Raw genomic sequence first — 25,627 nt, forward strand, 5'->3', positions numbered from 1 at the left:
ATTGCAAATCCGATTTCTCTCGTCGGAAAATGTGGGTTGCATACTATAATTCCGGTTGTTGTAGATACATTTGGCCGGGCCTGTCATCGCTCGTTCTTCTTCGGCCGGCAGGCCGTTCTTCCTCGGCCGGTAGGCCGTTCTTCCTCGGCCGGCAGGCCGTTATTCCTCGGCCGGCAGGCCGTTCTTCATTCATGAAAAGTTAGGCCGAGTTACGTGTAGCGTAGGCCGTGTTACGTGCCTTATTAGCGTAGGCCGGCCGGCTTTCCCTAATATTAATTACTAATGTTACGGCACGTAACACGGCCTACGTGATACGTATCACGGCCTACACTACGCGTACGCCCCTCGGCCTTCTACGCGTACCACGGCCTACACTACGCGTACCTCGGCCTTCTACGCGTACCACGGCCTACTCTACAAGAAGAGACCAGGAATAGCCGAAAGCCACTAAAAATTTAAATCAAATAATATGACCAAAAAAAAATTAGATAAATGTAGACGGCCTACCGGCCGAGGAATAACGGCCTGCCGGCCAAGGAATAACGCGACGCGGATGATACGCTCCGTGTGACAGCGGAGCGGCGAGTCCAACTTGAGCGCTTTTATTTTTTATTTTTGCATCAAGGAGTAGAACGCGGAGGATTTCTTTTTCTTTTTTCTTACTTTTTCCCCCCCAGCGTGAGCAGCAAGAGCTGACGTTGTTACAGCCTGGGAGTTGACATGGCTGCCAAAATGGCGGCCGGATGGGGCAGCAGGAGCAGCGACTGGAGCATAAGCCGAAGGGACGTCACAGCAGCAGCAGAGAGGGCGGAGGAGGAGAGGCTGGTGCGCACAAAAGCACAGCGCAGACGTCAGAAGAAAGGAGGGAAGAAAGACGGGCAGCAGACAAGTCAGTCGCGCACAGTCTCGATGCCATTGCCTTGTTGAACACAAGACGCCCGTCTATCTGTCTCATATCTGGGCGGATGGGTCGCAAGAGTTAGGAAACTGACGAGTCTCTCTCTCTCTCTCTCCTCCCTATATCCCTCGTTTCTTCCAGCCGCCGAGTGCAGCAGGAGCAGCAGAGCGCCCTGGCCGTCTCTCGTCTCCTTTGTTGTTGATCCAAAGGAGGGCGCAACACGCGCCATCACGGCCGTGTGTCCAACAGTCACACTAGAGCTCCGTCCTGCCCAGACCAGAGAGAGAGAGAGAGCTCTGCTGTGCTGCAGTCCGTGCCCGCCAGTGTGTGTCTACCACGCCTCGCCCGGCCGTCTCTCTTGTCTCTCTCTCTCTTTTTCTCTTTTAGACCTCCGCACAACGATTGTTGACTGCCGGTTGCCAAGGCTTCTCTCCCTCTCTCTCTGGCCCGTCTTCTTCTTCTTTTCGGGGTCACACACGAAAAACGGACTGTCAGGCAATTCGCCACCCTTTGAGAAAATAATTTCAACAAACCGATTCGCTCCTTGTTTCGGCTGGGCGAGAATCTGTGACCGAATCGAACGTTTCTCAAAGCATCCGCTCGCCACAGCAAGTCGGTCTCTGTCGTCTCTCTCTCTCTGTGTGTGTGTGTGTGTGTGTGTACGTTTCGGCACTGATTATTGATCCGAACGGGGGTAGTAGTGTGGTAGCATTTGATAGAAGTGAGTGTGTGTGTGTGTTGGTGTGTGTTGGTGTGTTCAACTGTTACAAGTAAAGAGAGCGGAGGGTCTCAACTGTGGACGAGATGACGTGTTAGAAGATGTCTTGGCCGCAGTCGTCGTCGTCGCAGACAGCTGAAACACTGACGACTTTGACTAAAATTAGCTCACCGCAGCAGCAGCAGCAGCAGCAGCAGCAGACCAACGGAGACGACGACAATCACAACTGGAAGACTACAACTGGTAGAGTGGCCGAGCATTCGGACCACGTCTTGGGCCACCCCACTGACTAATAGACTGGCAGCAGCCGCCCGTGCGTGTATTCTTCAACAATCGCTAGAGACTGCAACAACAACAAGACGAGCCAGATATACATCACCTTGGTCCGCCTTCATTAATATATACGGCGGGGATCGATCCTCGGATGTGCTGGATCGTGGCTTTTCCCTCCTCTTTTATTCAGACAAACATTGGCAGTGAGCAGCGCAGCAGTCAAAACATCAAAACAAAAGTACTCTCAAGTCTTTCCTACCATTAGCGGCGACAGTCCCTCCTCAATCATTAAATAACGTGTCTGGCCGGCCCAACAACCTTCCACATCCAGGCCAAGACGTACGTACGTTGTTCTCTTGTTCTTGTACGCTGGAAATCGACGAGCTCGTAACATGTGATATACTGCCCAGCCAATTCCGGTCCGTCTCTCTCTCTCTTTCTCTCTTCCAGCAGTCGACACTCCCAACGCTTGATAGCCCATCCATATACACACATAGGTCTATCCTGACAGCAGCAGTTCTCTGTGACATTCAATCCGCCGACCAGAGCTCTGTATAGATTCGCATTCCGGTAAGTTGCTTTTCATTTCATTTCCGCTTTCATAAGCCCAACACGTCGATATATATTTCTATTCCGTCGTCTCCGGGTCTAAATCTCTCCAGCATAGCAGCAGCAGCTCCGGTTCACAAAATGAATTCGGTGGCTGTTTATGTAGTCAAGTATTGTAGTACGCGGAGTTGTATATGATCAGCGTTTGTCAACCGTTATCAGCAAACCTCGCAGCCTGCAAAAAACCACTGTCGTTTTGGTTTCCGTTTTTTGCCTTATCGCATTTGCGGTTGTATCACGATCCTTTGTTTCCGGCTCTCTTCCATGCGCTGTTGTTTCCTTTTTCTAGTTTGGTTTGTTCTCCTTCTGTGTTTTGTTTTTGTTCTCCACACCAGCGGGCCCAGATTCGTCTTGATTAATCGGAGCAACTTCTTCACATGGCAACGATACATCCGTTTGGATTTGACATGGCCAAAAGTAGCCTAACTCTGGCAAAAGAACATATCGCTATTAGACAACATCTCCTGTGTAGGTAGGGAACTTGTTCACTTGTACCAAAAAATAAGCGCCAGGATTTCAACTTCACCGAGAGAGACACTGGCATTTTGATGATTTACGTTACATTCTTCTGGCCGGCCTATCGAAGCTTTTGTGGTGTAGGCCTTTCGACTCTACGTGCTGAGCGGGAGATGCCACGCCGGCACCCCTTTTCATTAGCATCCGCCATCGCGCGGGCTGCGGGCTAAATCTAAAAGAAAGGGAAAAAAGTGATCCCGACACTCGACGGTGGATTCGGTTGACTGGTTCTAGAGAGAGAGAAATAAGAGAAATGAAGGAAACGGCAGACGGACGTCATATATGGGAAAAGGGAGGGGTGGGGTATAGAATTGCCGAGCTGTTGAATGTCCAAGTTGAATAGGAGAGACGCCCGTCGTCTACGATGGGAATAAGAGCGGATGCACGGAAATTGGAATTGCGATTTCCGGCGAGTTAGACCTTCTAGTGTGGAGGAGAGACTACGACACCCCGCCCAAGGTATAACGTCAATAATAATCCCGCCAGCCCGATTTCTTCTTCTTTTTTCAGACAATATTTCGTCTTGTTGGTCTTCTCTATATACTCTATAGACTACCATTGACGGCGATCAATCGCTCGCAGTGAAATGAACCGGATGCGAGAAGAGGCAAACTGACGAAGGCCTGCCTCTCTCGCTTATATGATTGAGCCCAAACGTCTAGTTGCGTCAATCAATTCGAACAACTTGGATTTCCTACTTTTTCCCCCCTTCTTCTTCTTCCTCTCAAGTGTTGACTTTTTGTGTATATAGCCTACCTGTAGTAGTATTACACGGGTCCTGGCCTTTGTTAGACGACTTCTTCTTCTCGGTACATCTCTATGTAGGCCATCATCATATAGATAGAGAGAAAGAGCTAGGGCCGGCGCCTTTTATCTTTTATCTTCCTTTTCGCTTGATGTCTATCGTTGAAGCGCGGCAGCAGCGACTGCCAGCATTGCGAATCAAACATGTGCCGAATAGTAGAACTTTAGGGTCTAGAAGAAAGAGAGATGGGAGGGTAGGGAGGAGTAGAGGGGGGATGGGGGCAACATCTTCTTTGATGTCGAAACTGAGTTTGCCCGGCTTGCTATTGTTGTTGGACTGTGACTGCAGACTCAACTGCTGCCGCTGGAGCTATATAGATGTGTGTATTTCCCCACGGCGTTATTTGCTCCGCCCGTCAATAGAATCCTTTCGACCGCAGCAGCAGCCAAAGCCCAGCAATTCAATGCGCCAATAGGCCGTTCTATATAGCCCCTCGACTGGGGCTAGGCTGGGCTGGGCTGGGCTAGGCTCTGGCTGTGGACCAACACACAGCAGCAGATGATGTGATGAACAAATAATCCCATCGAAGTTGTTGGCTTTCAGGATGACTATACAAGTATTATATAGACGGCCGTCAGGGTTCTTTTTTCTTCTGCCCCGGCCAGCAACAGCATCAGCCGATTCAGCCCGTTTGGTCAAATGGCAAACTTGCCATAATAAATCTCGCGGGGTGTTGTGTGCGCACGTCTCAACAAACAAATACATACATCATCGTTTGCGTGTATATAGCTAGCTGCCAGCCAAAGAAACGAACTTTGTGTGTGTGTGTGTGTATTCTCTGTGTTGTGCTGTGCTTTTGCGCCGGATTCGGCCATTTCGTCGAATTCAAGTTGTTGACTCTCGTTATACTTGTTCCTTTGAAACTGCAGCTGCAGCAGACTCTTATTGTGGCCGTTCTAGCCGCTTGAGCAGGGGGGGGGGGGGCACACAAGTGAAACTGCAGTGGCGTTTCACTGTCTCACTTTGGCTGCTCATCTCCGAAATTCATGTCCGATGTTCTTTATTCGACGTTCTTTTATTTGTCCCACGTGTGCCGACGCTTTTTTTCTCCTCCCGCTATTGATCGCAATTGATTGGCGCCATTGTGGGTCTCTTCAAATTCGAGCACTTTGCTCAACATTCCCCCCCCCCCCCCTTGTCCCCTCGTGAATGAACAAGCGCTCAAAAAGGTCAAGAATCTCGTCCTGTAAGACATTCAACTGCAATAATAGAATTGAAAACGGCGCCGTGTATAGCAACACGTTGAGTGCTGAATGGGGCGCACAGCATTCGAGGCACATTTCGCACTTAAATAGTTTACCAATGCAACAATGACGCCAGCAAAGGAGTTGAATCTACTATAGTAATAGCGGTATGCACTAGTATAATAGAATGCGTCGTCGTGGCCGCCTATATAGTAGCTCTGCCGTCATCCACGAATATAGATTCAGGCTACTCTTTCTCTCTCTCTCTCTACATGGCTCCTAACTGCGCACGATGATATTCTCGTCAGGCACTGCCGCTGCTGCTGTTGCATTTTATATACTATACGTCGGCGTGAGAGAAAAAGAGAGAGAGAGAGGATTTCAGCTCATCTGAGTCATTAGAAAAGCTCTGCTGCTGCTGCTGCTGCTGCTGGGCCACCCACGCTCCCCAGCAGCCCCAGCATCGCGCGCCAGCAATTAGTTAAAATAATGATGTAACCAAAGAAGTTTCGACTCCTTCGTCTTCTTCTTCTCAGTGCTGTGCAACTGAAACCGACCGACCGGCAAGACTTCCCCTGGCCAGCGTTTTTCTTTCTTTTTTTTCTAGCCCGGTCTTGTTCCACTTGATTTTCTCACTTTGCCCACTCCCAAATGTAAAACTACAGTGTCCCTTCATTTGTTTTCCCATCCAGCAGCAGTTATTGCTGGCCGCGTATAAATTAAAATCTACTTGTATGGTCGTCATTAGCTACGAGTGTGTGACGCTCAAGTGCTAACTATTCATTCCTGCTAGATTACTACGAACACAACATATCTTTTCTTTCCTTTATATTTCTTTCTTTCTTTTTCTTCTTTCTCTCTGCAAATGCATGGGCAACTGTGTTGCTGATGTTGTATTATTACAACCTGATCTGTTAGTTATTATCACAGTCAATTTGTTGCATTTCGGCAGCGGCTAGGGTTTCCAGCCATCAGATATGAGATGCTATCTAAGGTTATGACACAACAATAATACCGTATGGGAAATAGAAAGAAAAACAAGAAAAAAAAAAAACTCGACGCATCTCGGGTTTCTTTCGCCATTCTCCTGGCTGCTGCTGCTATAGTGGTGGTGGTAGTGGTGGTGGGTACACATCCACACAACAGCCGAGATGATTATGGTCGCCATTTTGTGGCGCCCAAGTCTCTCTTGTTGTGTTGCGGCGCTTTTTTTTTCATCTTCTTTTCTTATTCGCCGGCACATAGAGCAGCAATTGCATCCGCAGCCGACAGCCGCAAATGCCAAAGTCTAATTCCATCCAGATCAACCGGCGTTATACATACAAATAGTAGCTAGGCTGCAGCCGCCTCTGCTGCCTACACAACTGTCATCTGTATTTATATTTCCATTGTGCGCCCCCACTGTGTTGTATGTAGTACATATATACATGCATAATAATAATATGTGTAATCTATACATCCGTCAGCACCCAGCAGTGCGCCGCGGGAGAGTGGTCGCTGTCGTTGTGCGCAGCAGAGCCCAAGCATCTGCAGCCTCACAAGAAGAGCAAATCACTTGATAGGAAAATCTATTAGAGATCTAAATGAAATGGGACGAAGATTGGGTAGCGGGGAATGAATATATATAGCAAGCATTGAACATTTTACAAAAAGGGCTTTCCACGTTCTCCGCTTATTCCCACGTTGCGATTGACGGACATTCGCCGTATAGACTCTAAACCGTTTTGTGTGTGTCTAGGAAGAAGAAGAAGCTTCTTGCGCAGCCATCCAAGTGTTGCTATAGACGGGCAGCAAGAAAATAAGAAGAAGAAGAAGAATTTCACTCAATCGATAGCTATAGGCTACACATCGCGTCTTCCTCTTCTTTCTTCTCTCTGTCCCTGAAATTTCCCTCCTCCTCACCAATAGAAAATAGAAAATAGAAAAGGGACAGCAGCAATATAGCGGATGGAGCGAGACTCCTAGACGAGGTTTACTAATTCCGCCGAGCTCCTCAGCACTGACGATTCCCGCACGCGGCAGCTTTCGTCCCATGTTTTGTGCGCTATTTTCTAGCTGGGGGAGGCCCTTTTCAGTATTGCTGTATATATGTAGACGGCAGACGACGAGTTGGTAAATGATTTCGAAATCGCTCTGCGAGTTGATTGATCTCTGGCACGAACAGACACGCCCATGAATGCCCCAGCAGGTTTCGGGTGACCTTAAATACATATATAGAGGCCACGTCTCCTATTCTCCTATTCTCCTATTCTGCTGCTCCGCCCGAACCCAATATGTCGTCATTCGTATATTACCGACAAGTCGCCGTCAATTGCTCACATATATGCTGTACACAGTGAGAGAGGACAAAGAAAGCAAAAGGGACTAATCAGCGCCGCTCTAGGTTTCTCCATCATCAATACGTCATCTAATGAATAGCCCCCCCAAAAAACAAAAATCGTATTTCGACCTGGGCAAGGCTAAACCAAGTTGGTTTGGCAAAGTTTGCGGATGAAGAAAAACGGCGGCGCTGATGGCGACCGGCAAATAATGGCAGTCACGAAATGAAGCTGCGGGACAGAGCAATTAAGAAAGGCCATCGGCCAGCAGTAGGGCAGCAGCAGCAGGAGCAGCAGCTATAGCCACAGTGGAGAAACTGTGAGAGTATAGTATATGTGACCGTCGAATGACGCTATGACAAAAGCTGTAAGGAGAGGAGGAGGGACGACGCCAAAGGTCTCGCTTAACGAACGACTTTTATTGATTGCCTCTGCTCAGCAGAGAGACGGGCGGTTTCTTGTCTTTTATTTCATTTTTCCGGCCGAGGATGGAGAGAGAAAAGAGAGAAGAGACGAGAGAGAAGAAAGACGAGTCTTGTGGCCCATGCGCCTACTATTGACGCCCTTGCACAGCAGCAGCATTTGCCAGCGACAAATCAAAAAGAAAAGAAAAAGCAAAAAGTGGAGCGGCTGAAATCAGAGCGAGACAAGGAGCGACGCTCTTGAGAGAAAAGACGTCGATGATGACGTCATTTTGTGGGCTACCATCCACCGCCTTAGTTTTCAAAATGGATGGACGACGCGTGGAGCGGAGCTGCTGGCGTTGAGAGTTGACTGCTGCTGCTGCTGGATCGAGTATACATATAAGCATCGCGGGATGATATCACCAGCCAGATCCATGCAGTAGCAGCATCGGAAGGAAGGAAGGAAACAAACCGGGACGGACCGACTCTTCTGTGGCGACAGCCAGCAGGCTCTGCTCGGCACACACACCACACACAAACGTCCTACGTGCTAGACATCACAGGCTGTCAGACCGGGCATCAGGGCGCATGTGACCTTCCCGACCGATGTTATTGGCCCAGTCTCATCAAAATTATATGCCTGCCCCCCTCTTGTGTACCAGAGGCATAGCATCTCGTCCACGCAATGCATTACCTCGTTATCTGTTTAGTCATCACAAGAATTCGCCCAATATATCGGACGGCCAATATCAACTGGGAAAAAGAAAGAAACTCAACGAGCACAGTCCTTTTTATTAACGGGACAAAAGAGCGCGCGGACCCAGTGACTCAAAACTGTTTTATGGAGTACGTGCTGTGCGTCGCCGTATGCCCGTATTACTTCTTCATTCTACGGACGTCAACTTAATTGAATTTTCTTTCATAAAATAGGCTATGTACATATCTGAAAAGACTCTATAAACATTTCTTTTAGATTGAATCAAAAGTCCTGTAATAAAATTGAACGCAGTTAAGTCAAAGTAGTGTCTAAAGTGTGGGGATAGCCGGCAAAAGAAAAGTCGTCGTCTATCCGATCCGGTCTGATGTCTGCTGTTTGGCTGTCTGCATGTGTAGTCGTCGTCGCAGCAGCACTTGCGTCCAATAATCCGACTTATTAAGGGCGGATTTGTAATCAACTGTGTGTTGAATAGCGGACATAAGGTCTCGCGGATCCAGATCCTATACGTACGTTGGTTCATGATCCAATTAGGTTGTTGTGACTCGCCTCTAAGGCTAGACTATACGATTCGACTGCTACTACACATCATCCATGCAGCAGCTCCGCTCTTATTTTCTTACATCTTGTGTCGATTTATCATTTTCCCTTGCGAAGAAGAAGAAGAAGACTTAAATCAGGATCTTTCAAGTAGGAACTCTGCCAGTTTCTTTTCCAATAAGAAAAGAAAAGAAAAGGAAAGGAAAAAGACTGTGGAGACGAGAGCACGAGACATATAATCGATATGCGACAACTCTTCCACTGCGCTCGCCTTGCCTTCCAGACTGAAATGACAAGTTTTCTATTGGGCTCTGCTCACGACCTGCTGCTGTGTTTACGTGTGACACTCGGTCGTCAGTCAACGAGTCATTTCAGTAAAAAAGAAAAAAAAGAAAAAAAATAATAAAAAAAGGGCCTGTAAATAACAACAACCGTCTCTCGATATTCTCCAGCCCCTTAAGGGAAAACAGACGGACGTTGTGTATTTTGACAAGTTGGGCCGGGGCGTATTGAAAAATAATGCAACCTACGCGCAGCCAGCAGATTTCCTTTTTGATTAATAGACATGATGAATAAGGCTAGGAGAAAACGATGACGTACGCCATCACTTTGTAAAGTCTGATGAAGTAAGTCGACGATCCTCATTTGTAAGGCTATACTAAAAAGCCGAGTTAACCGATAGTGTTTATGTTAATACTTTTCCAATTTGTTGGGCACAGCTATATAGCACAGGCGGGAGCAGCACACACAAGCCTTATTCATTATATGGCGGGCAACCTCAGTTGCTGCTGCTTTTGACTGGTGTTGCGCTTGGGCTCTCGTAACTTGGCGAAATATTGATTCGCTCCTCTCTCTATCTTTCTGTGTGTGTGTCTTTCTACAACCAACCCCGCCAGCCCTTCTCTCTCTCTTCTCTCCTCTCTCTCTCGTCTACAAGAGATCAATACCCTTCTACTATGTGAAACTTCCACCCACTCCCGACGACGCTGTGTGCCACCACCACATTCACTGTGTTTGCCTATACTACGTTAGATAGCTTATATAGCCCGTGTAGTCTCGTCTCTCGAGAGAGAAAGAAAGAAAGAGAGAAAGAGAAAAAGAGAAAAAGCCATAGCCATATAGCCAGTCTTTTTATAACAGGAAAACATTGTTACGTGATGCGCGGTCGATTCGGGTCTCCCCCCCCCCCTTTCTTCTCATGGCGATGACAACAAGTGAACAACTGTGAAAAGCAAAAGCAAATAAAAAAGACCATCATTTTAATCAGCCTTTCTATTTATTTTCTTGTGCCTTATAGTGCACAAGTCTACAGCAGTAGCTCAACTGAAATTTGACTTATAGTAGGTCTAGCTATTCTTTCAAAAGCCTAAAATGTCTGTCTGTTTGTTTGTCTCAGGTGACTGGAAGAATTCGACACCCAACTGAATGGTTGATTGCCTTTTCAGACCTAAGACAAAGGTTGTGAAAGGTTGCAAAGACTTGACAAACTCGAGAGATGGTCAGTATGAGTGGTGATAGACAGCGCAGCGCTTCAACCAGCGTCGTCCAGCAAGAAGTCAATGCCAACAAAGACTCGCCATCTGCATCCACGTCGTCGACTACAGCAGCAGCAGCAGCAGCCACCAACAATTCCATCAAAGATAAGAAAATGGCGAGCAACTCGAGCGCAGCGCCGACGAGTCACGCCATTTCCAACAGCTCGGCGCCCACCGCCGCCGCCGCCGCCGCCGCCTCCGCCTCCGCCTCCGCCTGTGGCAGCAACGGCATCGTTCCCGTTTCCGGCCCGGTCAACAGCTCAACAACAGCAGCACGGAGGGCGCCCGCAAATGCCGCTAATCCCGCCGAACAGGGACAGCTTCACAATGAGGAGTCACCCAATCATATCGTCTACAGAAAGGTATACAGGGCTACAGGCCTATATACGCCAATAATACCCACGGCTCCTTATATGCCACACATATAGCCTAATTCGTCCTACCGGTATCTCATTTACAAGCATCTTCCATTTTCCAATATCTAAATATATCAGCCAATCATTTACTATTTAGACTAGAGTGGAGAAGCTTTCTTTATTTAATGTAGCTCAATTAATCAAATTTGAGATAAATTATTTTCGAAGTTTCAAATCCAATCAAAAACGTCGTCGCTTAAGAAAATAAATAGACACGATTGAATAGTTGATTCAAGTTAAATTGGCAACACTAAATAAATAGGCTCTCTTATTACAATCGCTTGAAGCAGCAACACAATTGGAGTTCGAGTTATTATTGAACTTGGCACTCTTGAATATAAAGGGTCCGATTCATTTCAGCAGGAGCAGAAGGAGGGTCTTGCTCGAGTCTTTAGACCTCAACTCGTTGAAATATGTCCATTCCGGTCGAACGGACGTGTTCAAGATTGTACAGCGAATTCCAAAACGGTCGGAGGGGGATTATGGCAAGGGCCATCTTGGCCGTTTGACATGGGTTATATGCGCAAATGCGCACGATTCTCTCGCGTCTACTTGTGAAGCAAATTCCCGTGCTGAGCCATCGCCGATGCTCGACGGCTTCTCAAGTACTCCCCATCTCAAGTAGACCCCCCCGCTCTCTACTCTCTCTACTCTCTCTCTCTCCAGTACTAGTACTATACGACCCGTTTACGTTCTTTACATAACACGACATGAGACGCCAGTTTATAGGACCCCGACTGAGATTACTTTGCCCGGCATTCCGTATATACACATTACACAGTATACAACAGCATCAGCAGTTAGCGGGGCCGGGCTAGCGGCTATATTTGCTGTCGGCGCTACTCAGTTTGCCCCACCGAGTTCATATTATAATAGATCACCAAATCAGATTTGGGGAAAGAGAGAGAGAGGAAAGAAATCGAGACGAAATCGATTGTTGGAAAAGAGGACATTCACCCCGCATCTATCGCCTTATACGCTCCAGCAGCCCTCCAACCAAATAACATTAACTGAGGCATATACTATATACTTAACACTTATATACACTTTTTTTTTTGTTCCCGATTCATTTTCCCAGAAATTCACTTTGCGGAGAGAGCAATTAAGGCTGATATAACGTAGGAGGGTTGTATGGGTAGAAGAGGGAAATAACTACATTATTTAACGTGATCAATCCCTCTGGAAATAGAATCAATACAAATGCAAGCGTGGGCCTTTCTCTAACGTCTATTTCCTAATCGCTCTTTTATTAAGGAGACAATGGGCCGCCAGACCGGGTCAGACAATGGCGTATAGGCTTAGGCTAGGCTAGACTAGACACAGAACGCGGGAGGCCTCTGATATAAAGGCTGAGACAGACGTAGGCTAAGTTTCAATTCACTGCAATAGAAGAACGCGAAAATGGAATTAACCATCAGGTTCTCGTCGGTTCTCGTCTCCCGCTCTGTTTCTATGCCGGCAAACGCGGGGAATATATAGCTATAAGGAAACACACATGCTGTATTTTCCTTTCGGGATTACGTTGGAAACAAAGGTTGCGTCCACAGCGTTCACAGCTCTCGTCCCGTCGTCCACAAGACGCCGCCGATGGAACATCTTTTGTCCGAGATCCGCTGCAATGAACACGATAAGAAATTGTTTGCCTGTCTATATACAGCTGTATATAGATCGGTGAACGATTTTTCCCAATTTCCCCCTGCGACGAATATTTACACCAAAAATTGCTCGGCGCTTATTGTTCGATAAGATGACGAACGACGACAAATGACTGTTCCCTCTAATCAATAAAATTCCATTTTTTTTTTTTCAAATTTTATTTCAAAAACATCTGTGTCTTTTTTTTTAAATTGGTTGGAAACGACCTGCGCAATAAACATCAGATTACATGAGCGGAACGAAAGAACCAGGCAAAAAAAACCAGCAAAACAAAAACGAAGATATATATATTGTTATTCAAATATTCCGAAGAAACTTGCGGAAAAAAAGCTTTGTTGTTTGTTTGCCTAGCCCTATATTGCCCGCCCAAGCTCTCGCCTGCTGCGGTGTATCGATCTAAAGGGACTGGCCTGATTGAGTTACATATCCACCGGTAATTCCGACATTTTCCCGGGCCCTTCTTGACAAAGTAGCAAAAGTAGCTTGCCTTGCATTTAGATTGTCGTTTTAAAGAGAAGGAGCCCATTTTTTTGGGTTGCCGCTTGACAACATGGAAACAAGTTTTCGGTTGCGAAAGGGAAAGAACAAATTAAAAAAAAAAAGGAACATTTCTTAAGAAATAGTTATAGCGTCATCTTCTCGCAAAGAAATTTCTTTTTTTTTTATTTTGTTGGTATAGTTCGTACGAAAGACTTTCAAATGAAACCGAATAAGGCTTGGAATAAGGTGGTGGAAGGATCCAATTTCTTTTCCCCTTTCTACATTTACCACTTATACATAATTGCATAGTCATGCACGGAAAGTGACTTAACCGGGAATCCTTCATCCTTTATGCCACGTTTCCTAATGCCCTCAAGAACATGGACGAACTTGTTAAGATTCCGCACGGAACATATCCCAAGGAATTATTACACACTGGGGGAAGATTGCAGGCTTAACTCTTGATTCTTTTTTGATCGCGAATATGTATAAGTAGAGTAGACAATCCTCCGACAATCCTGTCTTATCATCCAGCAATCAACCAAGAAGAAAGAAAAGAAAAAATTATTTATGACCCAGGAAATATTTTTTTTTTTTTTTATTTTATTTTTTTAAACTGGAAAGCAATTTTTTTCCCCCTGATAATTCACTGGGAAACTAAATATTTGCTCCATGGTATTAGATGAAACATACATCTTCACCCAGCGTACATATTGATATGTTCTTTAGTTTGTTTGCTATATCCTTGCTCTGGTATTGAATTATGGGTTGAAAACTAGAAAAAAAAAATATTGGCCGGGATCTTTCAATATCTCTGCCAACGACGTGAAGCTAACAAATGAGACTGCTGATAAGATTGGCCAAAGTATTGTCGACTGTAGAACTCGGCTCCTTCTTGTCACATACATGAATGGATCAAATATGTGCCATCAACCAAGGCGCGCCGATAAGAATCCGAAAGACGTATTAAACCCCCGGAGAGACAAACAATATGCTGGTAGCCTTGTTGCGAATGTTATTCCGTGAATTTCCTAATATCAATCCGCATCGACATCCATCGAGCATCACATTTCTCCTTTGTCGCCCCGTTTTTTCTTTTCTTCTTCGTCTTTTCATTTCGTCGTGAATTGAAGAGCGAAAATAAGCCATCGGGATTGAATTTCTTTCCATCACATTGGGATTTCCACCACAAAGCACAGCAGTGACTGTGTGCAGAAGTCTAACAATCAGTTCTATGTTATACACTATGGCGATCGATGAAATAGCTATATATTTTCCCCGTCTAGCCATGCGTACGTATATAATTACGGTGCAGCCCAGTGCTAGAAATGTCTATCTAATGTGATATAACAAACACTGCTGCGTCGTGCTTTCATTCTAGACTAATACGCGTGTCCGACAAACGTTAGCGATTATTGCATGGCGATTGATCATGATTGCGTAACGGCGGCATTGCGCGACTTTGCACGCTCGTGATTGTTAAACAAGGAAAGTCGAAGGCAGCAACCAGTGCCCGTCGTAAACGACTCTAAATGGCCCATTTTGACTGCTATGTATAAAATAGTTTGAATTGGTTTCAGCAGCTACGGGATTATTTCCAATACATATTTAATCGGCAAATGCATTGATAAACGAGGTGAAATTCCATCTCCGCATGTTTGATGGAGAGATAGACGAGAGAATGTAGCCTAGTAAAAAATCTCAAAAAAGCTCATGCATATGAAAACATTCATATGGGTCTAAAGTTGTCATGTGCATTTGTGACCCTTGGTGTCTAGATGGAGCACATAATCGAGCGGATGCAGGATGACAGTGCTGGCGTAAGCGTCAAGAATGTCAAGACTTTCATGAACAAAATACCTTCCGTCTTCACAGGTGACTTTGAGCATTTCGACATCACAGTCTTTCCGAATACCTTTGTCAAATAACATTTGCCATTTTTGTTCTTTCAATTTCCATTTGGGGGGGAAAAAAAGGCACCGACTTAACCAACTGGATGATCAAGAATTTGGACGTGTCGGATCAAGGTAAGAAATATTATATAATATACAGGCCATTCGTCGTTCTATATCATACAGCATGTCCGTCGTTATACGAACTGTTAACCTCTGTATATTTATTTTTCGATGGCTCAAAAAAAAACCAAGCAGCCGAAGCACTTCACTTAGCTCACTTGATGTCTGCTCACGGTTACTTCTTCCCGGTGGAGGATCACATCCTAACCGTGAAAAACGACGGGACGCTCTACCGTTTCCAGGTCATCATTTTTTCATAGTTTCTTCCTCTATCTCTTCCACTAAAACCCCCCAAAACCAAACCAAAAAGTTACATGCACTGGGCCCTTGAGGGCTTATTCCCCGAAGTAACGCCGACGGGTTAGCAGTAGTCTTAGTCTCTATCTATAAGGTCTTATATAGACCTATATAATCCATTGTTTATGGGGCGATATTATACAGACGCCGTACTTCTGGCCGAGCAACTGCTGGGAGCCGGAGAACACGGACTACGCCGTCTACCTGTGCAAGCGGACGATGCAGAACAAGGCGAGACTGGAGCTGGCCGACTACGAGGCGGAGAACCTGGCCCGCCTTCAGAAGATGTTCTCCAGGAAGTGGGAGTTCATCTTCATGCAAGCCGAAGCCCAGTCGCGTGTCGACAAGAAACGCGATAAGCTCGAGCGCAAAGTCCTCGACAGTCAGGAGCGTGCCTTCTGGGATGTTCATCGCCCCGTGGTATGCTGCTGGCTGGCCTGTCGCCTGCTGCTCCTTATTGCAACTCCAAAACCCTCACCAGCATGTGTCCTATCTCGGCTATATCTTTTCCACGTTTTCCAAACAGCCCAACACTCTGCAGTCTGCACGCTGGGCTCTAGCATCAGGGCCCGCATCAGGGGGGAAATTCATTTCAGACTATTATGAGAGACAAGACAAAAAAACAAACAAAAAAAAATCAAGTAGAGAATAGAATCAAAAATTCAATAGGAAAAGGAATTGAACAGTTTCAAGGGTCATCGGACAAGAGATAGACAAGCAATAAGTGTTGGCCTTTGACTGAGCTCTATACTTTAATTGGACCGCTGGCGTATACATTATCAAAAGGCATCATCTGAAACTGTTCCAACACACTCGTCATGTCATGAAAAGCTCGTGGTGGAAGCGACAGCTAGTGCTGAAAATGATTGGTCAGATTGTCTTTCATTCCCTGTGTATACAGGGAACTTGCAACGACGGATAATTTGACAGCCTTATTACATTCCTTTCAAATATGTACCTTGTGCAGAATATAGTTGGGAAAGCGTCTAGCGTTTAGGTGAGGGACTGAGGGATGACGTCAATCAAAATCGTTAGAAATACATTTTTTTGTCATTTTTTTATTATTTGGCAAAATTGGAATTGACGTTAGAGGACGAGCGCAATAAGCCAAGCAATCAGAAGGTCGAAATTGAATGCTAAACTAGTATTTGTCAAACAAGCTCTGACTCTGATGTGTGTATATATTATTTGTGATTCCCCCTCTCCTCCCCCCTCTCTCCCCCTAGCCGGGCTGCGTCAACACGACCGAGATGGACATCAAAAAAGCCTGCCGGATGCATCGTCCAATCAAGAGCGCTCGCCATTTGTCGGTGGCCGTGGCGGGCGGCCGCATTTCGCCGTCGGTCTCCGAGGTGGACATCCAGTGCCCGGCCGCCACCATCCAGAAAGAAATCGAGTTCCTCCGAAAGAAACTGGCCCGCACCAACATCAAAGTCTCCAAGGTGGCCGAGTCGTACATCAGTTTCTACGAGCAGTACGTCGAATACGATCCGTTCGTCACCTGCACAGAGCCGCTCAATCCGTGGATTAGCGACACGCTCGACTTTTGGGATCAAGACAAATCCGGGTATTACTATCATCCACGGCTCATCTTCAGCTTTATGTCCATTTCTTTTTCTTTTTTTATCCCGTTGTTATCATTAGCTTCTCTTACTGTATTTGTCCCTTGATTATATTTAGCTAATTGCTTGATCATTTTGCTGGTGGTGGGGTTGAACAGGAAAGAAATCCAGTTGAAGCGAGTCCGTCGGTGGGCGTTCAGCTTGCAAGAGCTTTTAAAGGATCCCGTGGGCAAGGAGCATTTCACCAAGTTCCTGGAAAAGGAATTTAGCAGCGAGAATCTCAAGTAAGTTTCATCCGAGTTATTACGCCCGAACTGGCGCGCGCCCCTGTGTCTGATGTGCTGCCCGAGAGAGAGAGAAATATGTCGATACGTACATGGCTCGGCCGAGCGTGAATCTCGGCTAGATTGGCCGTCGGCAGCCGATCGAAATCGCCCACATGTACGATAGCTATACAATATAGATCAAAGTGCTGACGCATATTATATAGTAGACGAGACTCTCTATCATCATATAGTAGTATCGCTTGCCTTTTGCCTACCGGTAACGGTAGCGGGACTATACTATTATGGACTATACTATCAGAGACGCATGTAGTGCACTTAGACGGCGACTGGCAGTTTGCATACATCAGCAGAGACGGGGCTAGGCGGGCGGCTCTTTATGTGTCTGCCGCCGGTGCAAAGTTCGGGGAAATTGACCGAAAATGATGCCTCTAGCCTCTAATGGCTGACGGAATTGCATTTCCGTTGCGACCGCGCCGTCGACAATCAACAACTTTTTTTTATTTGCAGGAGACCCAGCAGAAAAAGGCCAAGTGAAAAGAAGAGGACACTCTATCTAACTCGTCGTGACAGCGTTCTGAGCAGAGTCGATTCACTTAGATTCAGTTCGTTAATGGCGAGATATCAAAGGCAAAGGAGGGGGGGGGGGGGGATGATGCCACGTGGAGAATCTCCACTTTTTTGGGTGGCCTTATTGAGTTTTCACAATCGCTTTCCATTTTCATCTTTTTTAAGCTCGGGAAACCCATCACTGCCCATGCACGGCCGTTTCAATCGATAATTTTGTGCCCAACGGTCCGAATGCTTATTCCATCAACACGTCAGACTTTATCGATTAATGGTCCAGTCACAGTGTAATTATTAGAATATTGGCATGAGCCATCTTATTTTAAACGCGTACTTACTTTTAATATTTATTTAAAAAAAAAAAGGAATTCTATGGTACAATATATTACCTTTATCAAAGGAGTGATTGATACACCGTATATCCATTTTTCTTCATTCTGCCTGCTGACACTATTTGTTTGAAAATGGCGCCGTCGCTATACTGGCTAGGGCAAGAGAGATCCGTGTCTGTTTCTTGGAAAAAAAAAACACTTTTATTTCGGCGATGTTTCAAATTTTGTTTAACATAAATCAAATAAGGGAAATGATCCATATAGATCATCCTGCTTCCTGCTGAGTGTATGGAATTGTTATCCAGCGGGTTCAGCACAAAAAAGAAAAGGCGATCCGGATGACGAAAGTTCTTTCCGAGTATTTCTGTGCGTCGCCGGAAGGCGGAGTTTCTAGCCGACGGGAGAAAAGAAAATGCCGACGACGATGCTCGACATGTTTGGAGAGAGCGCGGTGTGATTCAATTGGTTGTTTGCTCATTTGCTCAGGTTCTGGGAAGCGGCCCAGGATTTAAAGGCTCTGCCCTCGAGTCAAGTCGGAGCGCGGGCGATGGAAATCTGGAATGAATTTCTCGGACCGGAAGCCAAATGTCCGGTCAACGTCGACTCCAAATCTCACGAGGCCACGCGCCTGGCCATGGACAAACCTGATCGATGGACTTTCGATCGAGCAGCGGTAAGCCATTTTTTTTAAACCCGTCACATCATTCACGTTCGCCCAGTGGCGCCCCATTTCTAATAGCCTATTACAAAGAAATGGAGAGAAATAAAAAAGGAAAGATGAAGCCGAGTCTGTAAATTATTAGACTCGTGTATTAATGTATCGACAACTGGACCGGAAAAAAAGGGAGGAAAAATCAATTTAAAAGGAGGAAAAAAAAGATGATGGGAATCCGATGAGCAGCAACCACCCAAAAAATTCCAACTTGATTGTTTTAACTGTAATACTGTAAATTAGACCCAGCATAGTGAGGTATAAAAGTCTGCGTCTAACCGCGAGCATCCTGTTTATTTAAGGCATTAATCTTGTTCGTGTGGCCAGCCATATTATCACGCCCCGTCAATTCACGTCCCATCAGCAAAGGGAATGTGCCATGAGAGAGAATTTTCCTTTTTGTTTTTCTCTTTAGGAAAATACGCACACGATGTACATACTCGGCAGTATTATATCCGATATAAACCAAGTCGCGCCCATTTCCTGGTTGAAATTGTCCATCTGGAACGGCTCTTCGGGGACCGCACAGACCCGCCATCAAATAATAAAATGTCATATGTGTGCGGAACGAAAAGAAACGTACCACTATAGTCATATATTTTGGTGTCTTTTACATACGCCACTAAGTAAATGCAGATGGCCGATCAAACGCGCCCAAAGTATAATACGTGAATAGGCATTTAACTCTTATAGATACAGCCAATTATGGCGGCCGCTAATCGCTGCGTCGCTGCGATGGTTAGCGGTTAGTAGCTAATAGGAAGAGTATAGCTATACGTTGTTACAGACGGCTTAAAAGTTGAGAGCGGTTCTTAATTGATATCGGAGGTGTACATGCACTCGAGTGAGATTCGTGACTCGACTAATTAGCGATTGTTTTGTTGTTGTTGTTGTTGTGTTGTGTTGCAGGCCCATGTTTACCACTTGATGCGGAGCGACAGCTACTCACGCTATCTGCGCTCGGAAATGTACAAGGATTTTCTGAGCGGTTCCAAGAAGAAGGTCGTAAGTCACTTTTCTTTTATCCCCAAATAAACGAATCAATAGCGACACGCACACCGCCGAGAGACGGAGAGACGGAGAGAGACGAGTCAACTCAACTCGCCAACGCTCCTCCTCCGTCTAGACGTTTCCTTTTTTCCTCCTCTCTCGTGTCTCTCTCCCCTCTCTCCTCTCTTCATCCTCTTTGTAGCCGGGGACATTCACGCCGGCTGCCGAAATTTACCCACGTGAGGAAAACGTCCTGAAATTTACACACACACCTCTCATCCCGCCACCCTATCACCCCCCTAAACAAAACAAAAAAAGAACTCTTCATTTCGCTCTGCGGCGCTCGACCTGCCCCTGCCTGCCTGCCCCCCCCCCCCCCCGCACATTTGTTTTCATCTCTCTCGCTCATCCAGTTCCTCTCATCTGCCCGACTTGTTCTTCGTTCTCGACGTCTCCTTCTTTCGTCATTCGACCGTGTCGTCTCTCATTTATCCGCCCTTCCGCCCTTGTATAATCGCTCGTGCGTTCGCTTCCGTGCAGCAGCAGCAGCAGCAGCAGCAGACTTTGGGTGGTGAAGGCATTCGCACCATTGTGCCCTTTACCAGCTGAAGGAGAATGAACGAGGATGGTCAGGCATCCTACTAATATCCTGAAATTCCATATCTCTCTCCCCCTTCCCAATCCTCATCCACCCCACTACTCTCCACGATTAACAAACAAACAAACCAAAAATTCCCCCCGTTTTTTTTTTTTTTTTTAAATCTCCCGCTCGATGAATATTTGGACGCAGCGATCCTTCCTCTATTCTCTTGTGCGAGACGAAAGCTCGTGGACATTCATCGACGCTCGCCACGTACTCTACCGCAAGTCTTCTATATGATTTTGTCTTTTTCTCTCTCTGATTTCAATCAAACGATCATTTTCAAATTTTCAATCAACCCGTCGTTCTCTAACCCATTTCTTCCTGCTTTGCTGCCAGCCATCTTGAATCCGTTGATTGAGTTGTCTCTGGCTCAATCTGAAGCCTGCATGCCACCTTCAAAGAAAAACCGTCAGATGTGAAAGGTATTCCTGATCAACCGTTATTTCTCATTTTCTATACATCAGTTTCTTTTTCTGTTGGCACTCCGGTTTTTCTTTCATTTGTTCGCCTTTTTCATTACTCACACATTTCACTCCATATTCTTATTAACTAACTACTCGAGTGATTGACGTATACATTTGGTGGTTATATAACTCTTAGACTATAATATGTATATATACCAATAGTGTCAATTGGATAGAATAGATTTCTAGTGAGGAATGACCAACGGCAAATGTTTCGTCCTTTTTTTTGCTTGCTACCGTCAAATAAAGAATTTTGAAAAGAAAAGTAGCCTAATTTCGAAATTATAACACTATATAGTTCGTACCAAATTTACCCTTTATAGTGATAGGCCTGGACTGAGCAGACATACAGTAATGATGTATTATTGTGTATTGTACGTTTGAATTTAGCACCGTTCTAATACCTTATACAAGAATAGAGAATTAGAACCGGAAGTAGGTTTGACGATTTTTTACCAAAAAAAAAAATACCCCTCTTTAAACTCATTCAACGATTATTGTCCTTTTATATTCAAGTTTAGGACTCCGTAAGTATGGAGTAATAACCGGAATGTAATCCAGTATTTTGATAAAAACATCCGAACCGATTCGATTCCAATTCAGGTTGGAAAATGTTACAAACCTTTGACTAAACGCCATTCTACAATCAGATTGAACCATTATAAAACCAGTTCGTTCAGTTAGAACGGCGTACACGACTATAAAAAGACGACGTCGACATTATATTTTTTAGATAACAATGGTAGGATTAATGCTTAAGGATTTTCTTATCAACGTCAACCACCGGCTTTCCCAATAAATCCATTAATCCCGCATACGATAACAACAACAGCAGCAACAACAATAAAATTATCCCTGATGATGAAACAATTAATTCAGAATTTTGTTTATTCTTTTTTTTTCCCTTTCTTTTCTCTATGCACATGTGCTCATCTTGCTGAATGGATCGTTTGTAGACTGGCCGGAGTTTTATCGTCCCACGTCTCTCCAACTTTAACATCACGTCAAACTGACCGATGATTTTGCTATTGTACTAAATCTAATCACAATAACGAGCAAAGCATTAAAACAAAATCTTGGGGGTGAGGAGTCACGAAGAAATCAATCGACGTGTACAACGTGTGTATATGATAATGTTGGTTCAAAAGAAAAGCATGCGAATAAGATTTTATCACAGGGATAATAAGCCACAACAATAATCGTGTAGCGAACCTGCGTCACTCTGTCATCACAACTACCAATTAAGTAATTAAACAATTTTTTCCAACATTCATTTATACTATCTAATAAAGCAATGCTCGACATCATCTCTTCTAGCCGTCTCTCTTTCTCTTTGATAATGATACATATTTACTCTGTACGTTATTTCGCCAAATTTGTTTTCATCCAGTCCCAGTCCCCGCCTCCCCCTCCTCCCTTTTTGTGCGTATATTATCCAGCCAATTCTATCTGGTGCATAATTTCTTCCCTTGTGTTATTTGCCAATGATCCCATTGTTCCAAGTGCGCATCTCCAAGGAGAAGGAGGGGACCTTCAAGATAGACAATGTTGACCTGGATATGATTTTGTGACGTTTACATTTTTAAAATAGGCAAATTTCAAAACACCATCTCCACCAGGCCGGCGGCAGCAACAGCTGACGTTATAAAAATTCGTAGCTTTAAGTGTCATAACTAGACAAAATAAGGACATTGAAAAGCAATATGTGGTCTCATAATTTCCTCCATATTTCTGTTCTATAATAATGCAAAACAGTGTGTTTTTTTCCCCTCTCTCTCCAGTGAATAGATCCCTTTACCAGCGAACTTCTGTACAGCACCTCTCTCTCTCAATTCGGGACGACATGATATAAACCTAGAATGTGAAAGCAAAGCTAATCGAATAATTTTAAAAATAAAAATAAAAAAAAACGACGATGCGGACTGTGTATTGATATCATGGCAGGGAACTAATTTGAATGTGATGTGTGATCGGGATGATTTGTCCTTTTCTGTTATTGTTATCACGGAGCAGAGGGTAACAAATGTGTGTATTCTTATGTGTGTATTCTTACGCGGCCGGCAGGCCGCCCACGTTTAAGGAAGCCTAGTCCAAAGTACGTGTAAGCTTAGGCCAACGTACGTGTGTATTATGGTGTACTCCTCGGCCTAGGCTTCCTTTAAACGTGGGCAGCCTGCCGGCCGCGGAAGAGCGGCCAACCGCTATGAAAGAGCGGCCGCTACTATGAATCACGTACGTTAATGTAGTTCCACATATGCAGTTTTTCTCATCTAGTTCCATTTCGTTTTCAAACATGCCGTTCATGTACAAAAAAATTGGTAGGCCAATACATCTTATATCCAGCCCAAGTTATCGTCATTGCTGGCCTCATTAATTTCAGCAAACTACTCAAACCGCAGCCCAGGACCGCCCCGACTGCCACCGGCTCGGGCCATACCTGAGAATTACGTACATGAAACGTTTAGTGGGTACAGTTATAATATGTGAATCCTGTAACCTAGACGGCTACGCGGGATAACACCAAAGAGAAACACAATATAAAACGTCAGATTTATTGAATACCTGCCAAGAACAATCCCAGTCTAACGGAATCACGAACGCTCCCAGCCAAGCGCCAAAACAAGTAAACAATTCATTTGTCCCCATCAAATTCAAACTGTATAAAGGAAAAGGTGAGAATCATGAGTGAGCTTCCATAATAATGGCATGATGGGAACAAACATTTATGATTGTATGAAACAAATTCTTAAAAATGCACCACGAAAAGTTGAAGAAGTTCCCAAGTTTGCCACAAGCAGCAACAGATGGTAGGATAAGGGCACTTAGCAGCATGGAAAATGAAATTGTTTGATCCCAGTCTCTGTGAAACAGGAGTAAATAACAGTTAGTATTTACTTCCTAGTGTAAGCATATTTTAGACCCACTTGAGGAGAGGTGCTCCAAATAAAATCGATACAATATAGACCAGTGTTGAAGTAACAAACCCATATTTCAGGAATAACGCCACCTGAAGTTTCTGAAAAAGGTGGAACATTTTGTAACTTTGTAAAACATAACATGGTTATGAATAGAAACATGAACAGTCACGTTGAGTGTACCACTGTAAATCTGACATTTGGTTAAACTAACCCAATCAACGAAAAATTTATATCTGGCTTAAACATATACAACAACAAAAGTTAAATCAAGAGCGTATAGAAAATGCACCCCTTGACATACCTCTTTATGGCGAAAATTGGAAAGTACGTAGCAAAAAATAATATTGACTAGTAAAATCGAGAAACAAAAGGAAAACTGGAATATATTTCCTTCGTCGTCTTTCGCTCCCCTCATCCTTCTCCAAAACATAATGGAAGAACACAGAAACGCATTCCAGATGCAGGCAATGCTTTCATTAGAGATAAATGGTTCAGAGAGACGTTTTTTTGAACTCGGCCAGTCACTTTGCATTTGTTCTAGTGTTTATTTACTTCTTTCTTCTTCTTGCACAGTTGACACTACCGACCGGCAAACAGCTGTTGTCGCCCAATGCAGTGCTGCCAAAAATAATAATAAAACGCGGATCATTGAATTTTCTTAATTTTTACTAGGTTTTCTCACTAGTCACTACTTTTACAAAAGAAACGACGTAGATTCACTTAGATCTCACCATTAGTACAGCCATTATTGCTAGCTTTTAAAATAGGCCAAAATGTGTCAAAGGCACAAAGGCAAAAATCGTTAATAGGGCAGCCATAAATGACGTCACGCTGTTTTTTGGAGGGGGGCGCAGCATATTTTCGTTTTGAAATACAAAAAAAAAGAAGAAAAAGTCTAGACTAGCGGGATCAGCGATTGCCCCATTAACTGAATCTTCCTAGGGAACCTGCTTGTGTGGTATTTTCGGTAAACAAAACAATATTACTTACGTAAAAGTATACAATTCACAATTGTCAGAAAGAAAACTCTGTCTCAGCCGCTTTTTGGGTTGCATCGCAGTAGTAAATGCTGAAATAGACTCCTCGTCGATCGCCATGTGTTGTTTGATTATTCAAAACTACTTCTCATCGCTCTGCATAAACAAAACGTGGAGTGAAGGGGCTAAATAAGCGTCTTGCAAGTATTGAGAACAGAACATAGATTGATAATGCAACTTTTGAGCTAGTTCTTCACTTTATCGATTCATAATAGAAACAGCGTCCTATTTGAAGAAACAAGATTGATGAACGAAACCCATTTACGTGTCACCAAAGAGAAAAACAACAACAAAAAACTACCATAGATTCCATTAATCTTAAATATCTTATACAAAAATGATAAAATCCGTAAAATCAAAAGATTTTCAGCCTGACAGAAATAAAAGCGTGCCGAAAATTTTTTTATATAGTCTACACGCAATAATGAGTTGACAGCCTGACACTGCAAGATGATTCGTCTTGTGATTCGTCTAATGACGCTTAATGTCTAGGACTCTAGGTAACATGTTACGTAATCAGCGACATAAAAGATCGATTTTTGCAGTAAAGAAACTAGAAATATAAATATAAAGAATTGTAGTAGTAGACCTAGTTGTTCACGTTATTTGCCGGGCCGAGTCATGGCCCAGCCCAGCCCAGCTTATTAGGGTCCCGCTCGTTTCCTTCCCAAACGCCATCTTTGAGCGAACGTGGCAACTGGATGGGCATTTTGTTGAAAGTCAGTCTGCTAGGTAGAAA

At 44.6% G+C, this 25,627-nt stretch overlaps 2 protein-coding genes across 5 annotated transcripts; one reads left to right on the forward strand and one right to left on the reverse strand.

The window, feature by feature from the left end:
• The first annotated feature begins 559 nt into the window (after positions 1–559).
• LOC124338980 (regulator of G-protein signaling 7-like) lies at positions 560–23,281 on the forward strand. Of its 4 annotated transcripts, XM_046792856.1 has the most exons (12): positions 560–2,228; positions 2,343–2,459; positions 10,377–10,877; positions 14,846–14,942; positions 15,044–15,094; positions 15,215–15,324; positions 15,524–15,799; positions 16,606–16,946; positions 17,100–17,225; positions 18,611–18,797; positions 19,746–19,841; positions 21,890–23,281. In XM_046792856.1, exons 3-12 carry the CDS (start codon positions 10,476–10,478, stop codon positions 21,944–21,946), a joined length of 1,743 nt encoding a protein of 580 aa, XP_046648812.1. In that variant the 5' UTR covers positions 560–2,228; positions 2,343–2,459; positions 10,377–10,475; the 3' UTR covers positions 21,947–23,281. The 4 variants fall into 4 exon arrangements, 3 of the variants coding, with proteins under 3 accessions (XP_046648812.1, XP_046648813.1, XP_046648815.1); XR_006917999.1 differs by having other exon boundaries at positions 560–2,459; positions 19,746–20,891; XM_046792857.1 differs by lacking the exon at positions 2,343–2,459.
• Positions 23,191–24,725, reverse strand: LOC124339021 (glycosylphosphatidylinositol anchor biosynthesis protein 11-like). Its single transcript, XM_046792860.1, has 5 exons — positions 24,153–24,725; positions 23,858–23,949; positions 23,692–23,793; positions 23,496–23,589; positions 23,191–23,370 (listed from the first exon to the last, which is right to left on the reverse strand). Exons 1-5 carry the CDS (start codon positions 24,381–24,383, stop codon positions 23,221–23,223), a joined length of 669 nt encoding a protein of 222 aa, XP_046648816.1. The 5' UTR covers positions 24,384–24,725; the 3' UTR covers positions 23,191–23,220.
• Positions 24,726–25,627: the final 902 nt, after the last annotated feature.

Source organism: Daphnia pulicaria, chromosome 1 (assembly GCF_021234035.1).
Source record: "Daphnia pulicaria isolate SC F1-1A chromosome 1, SC_F0-13Bv2, whole genome shotgun sequence".
NCBI classification, from domain to species: Eukaryota; Metazoa; Arthropoda; class Branchiopoda; order Diplostraca; family Daphniidae; genus Daphnia; species Daphnia pulicaria.

Bases quoted from the DNA above. Each gene is read 5' to 3' on its own strand.
- LOC124338980 (XM_046792856.1), top strand. From the start codon at position 10,476: ATGGTCAGTATGAGTGGTGATAGACAGCGCAGCGCTTCAACCAGCGTC. The intron at 15,800-16,605 runs GTATGCTGCTGG...CTCTCCCCCTAG, and splicing joins GGGATGTTCATCGCCCCGTG to CCGGGCTGCGTCAACACGAC. The intron at 16,947-17,099 runs GTATTACTATCA...GGGGTTGAACAG, and splicing joins TGGGATCAAGACAAATCCGG to GAAAGAAATCCAGTTGAAGC.
- LOC124339021 (XM_046792860.1), bottom strand. From the start codon at position 24,383: ATGCAAAGTGACTGGCCGAGTTCAAAAAAACGTCTCTCTGAACCATTT. The intron at 23,950-24,152 runs GTATGTCAAGGG...CACCTTTTTCAG, and splicing joins CCAATTTTCGCCATAAAGAG to AAACTTCAGGTGGCGTTATT. The intron at 23,794-23,857 runs GTGGGTCTAAAA...CCTGTTTCACAG, and splicing joins TTTGGAGCACCTCTCCTCAA to AGACTGGGATCAAACAATTT.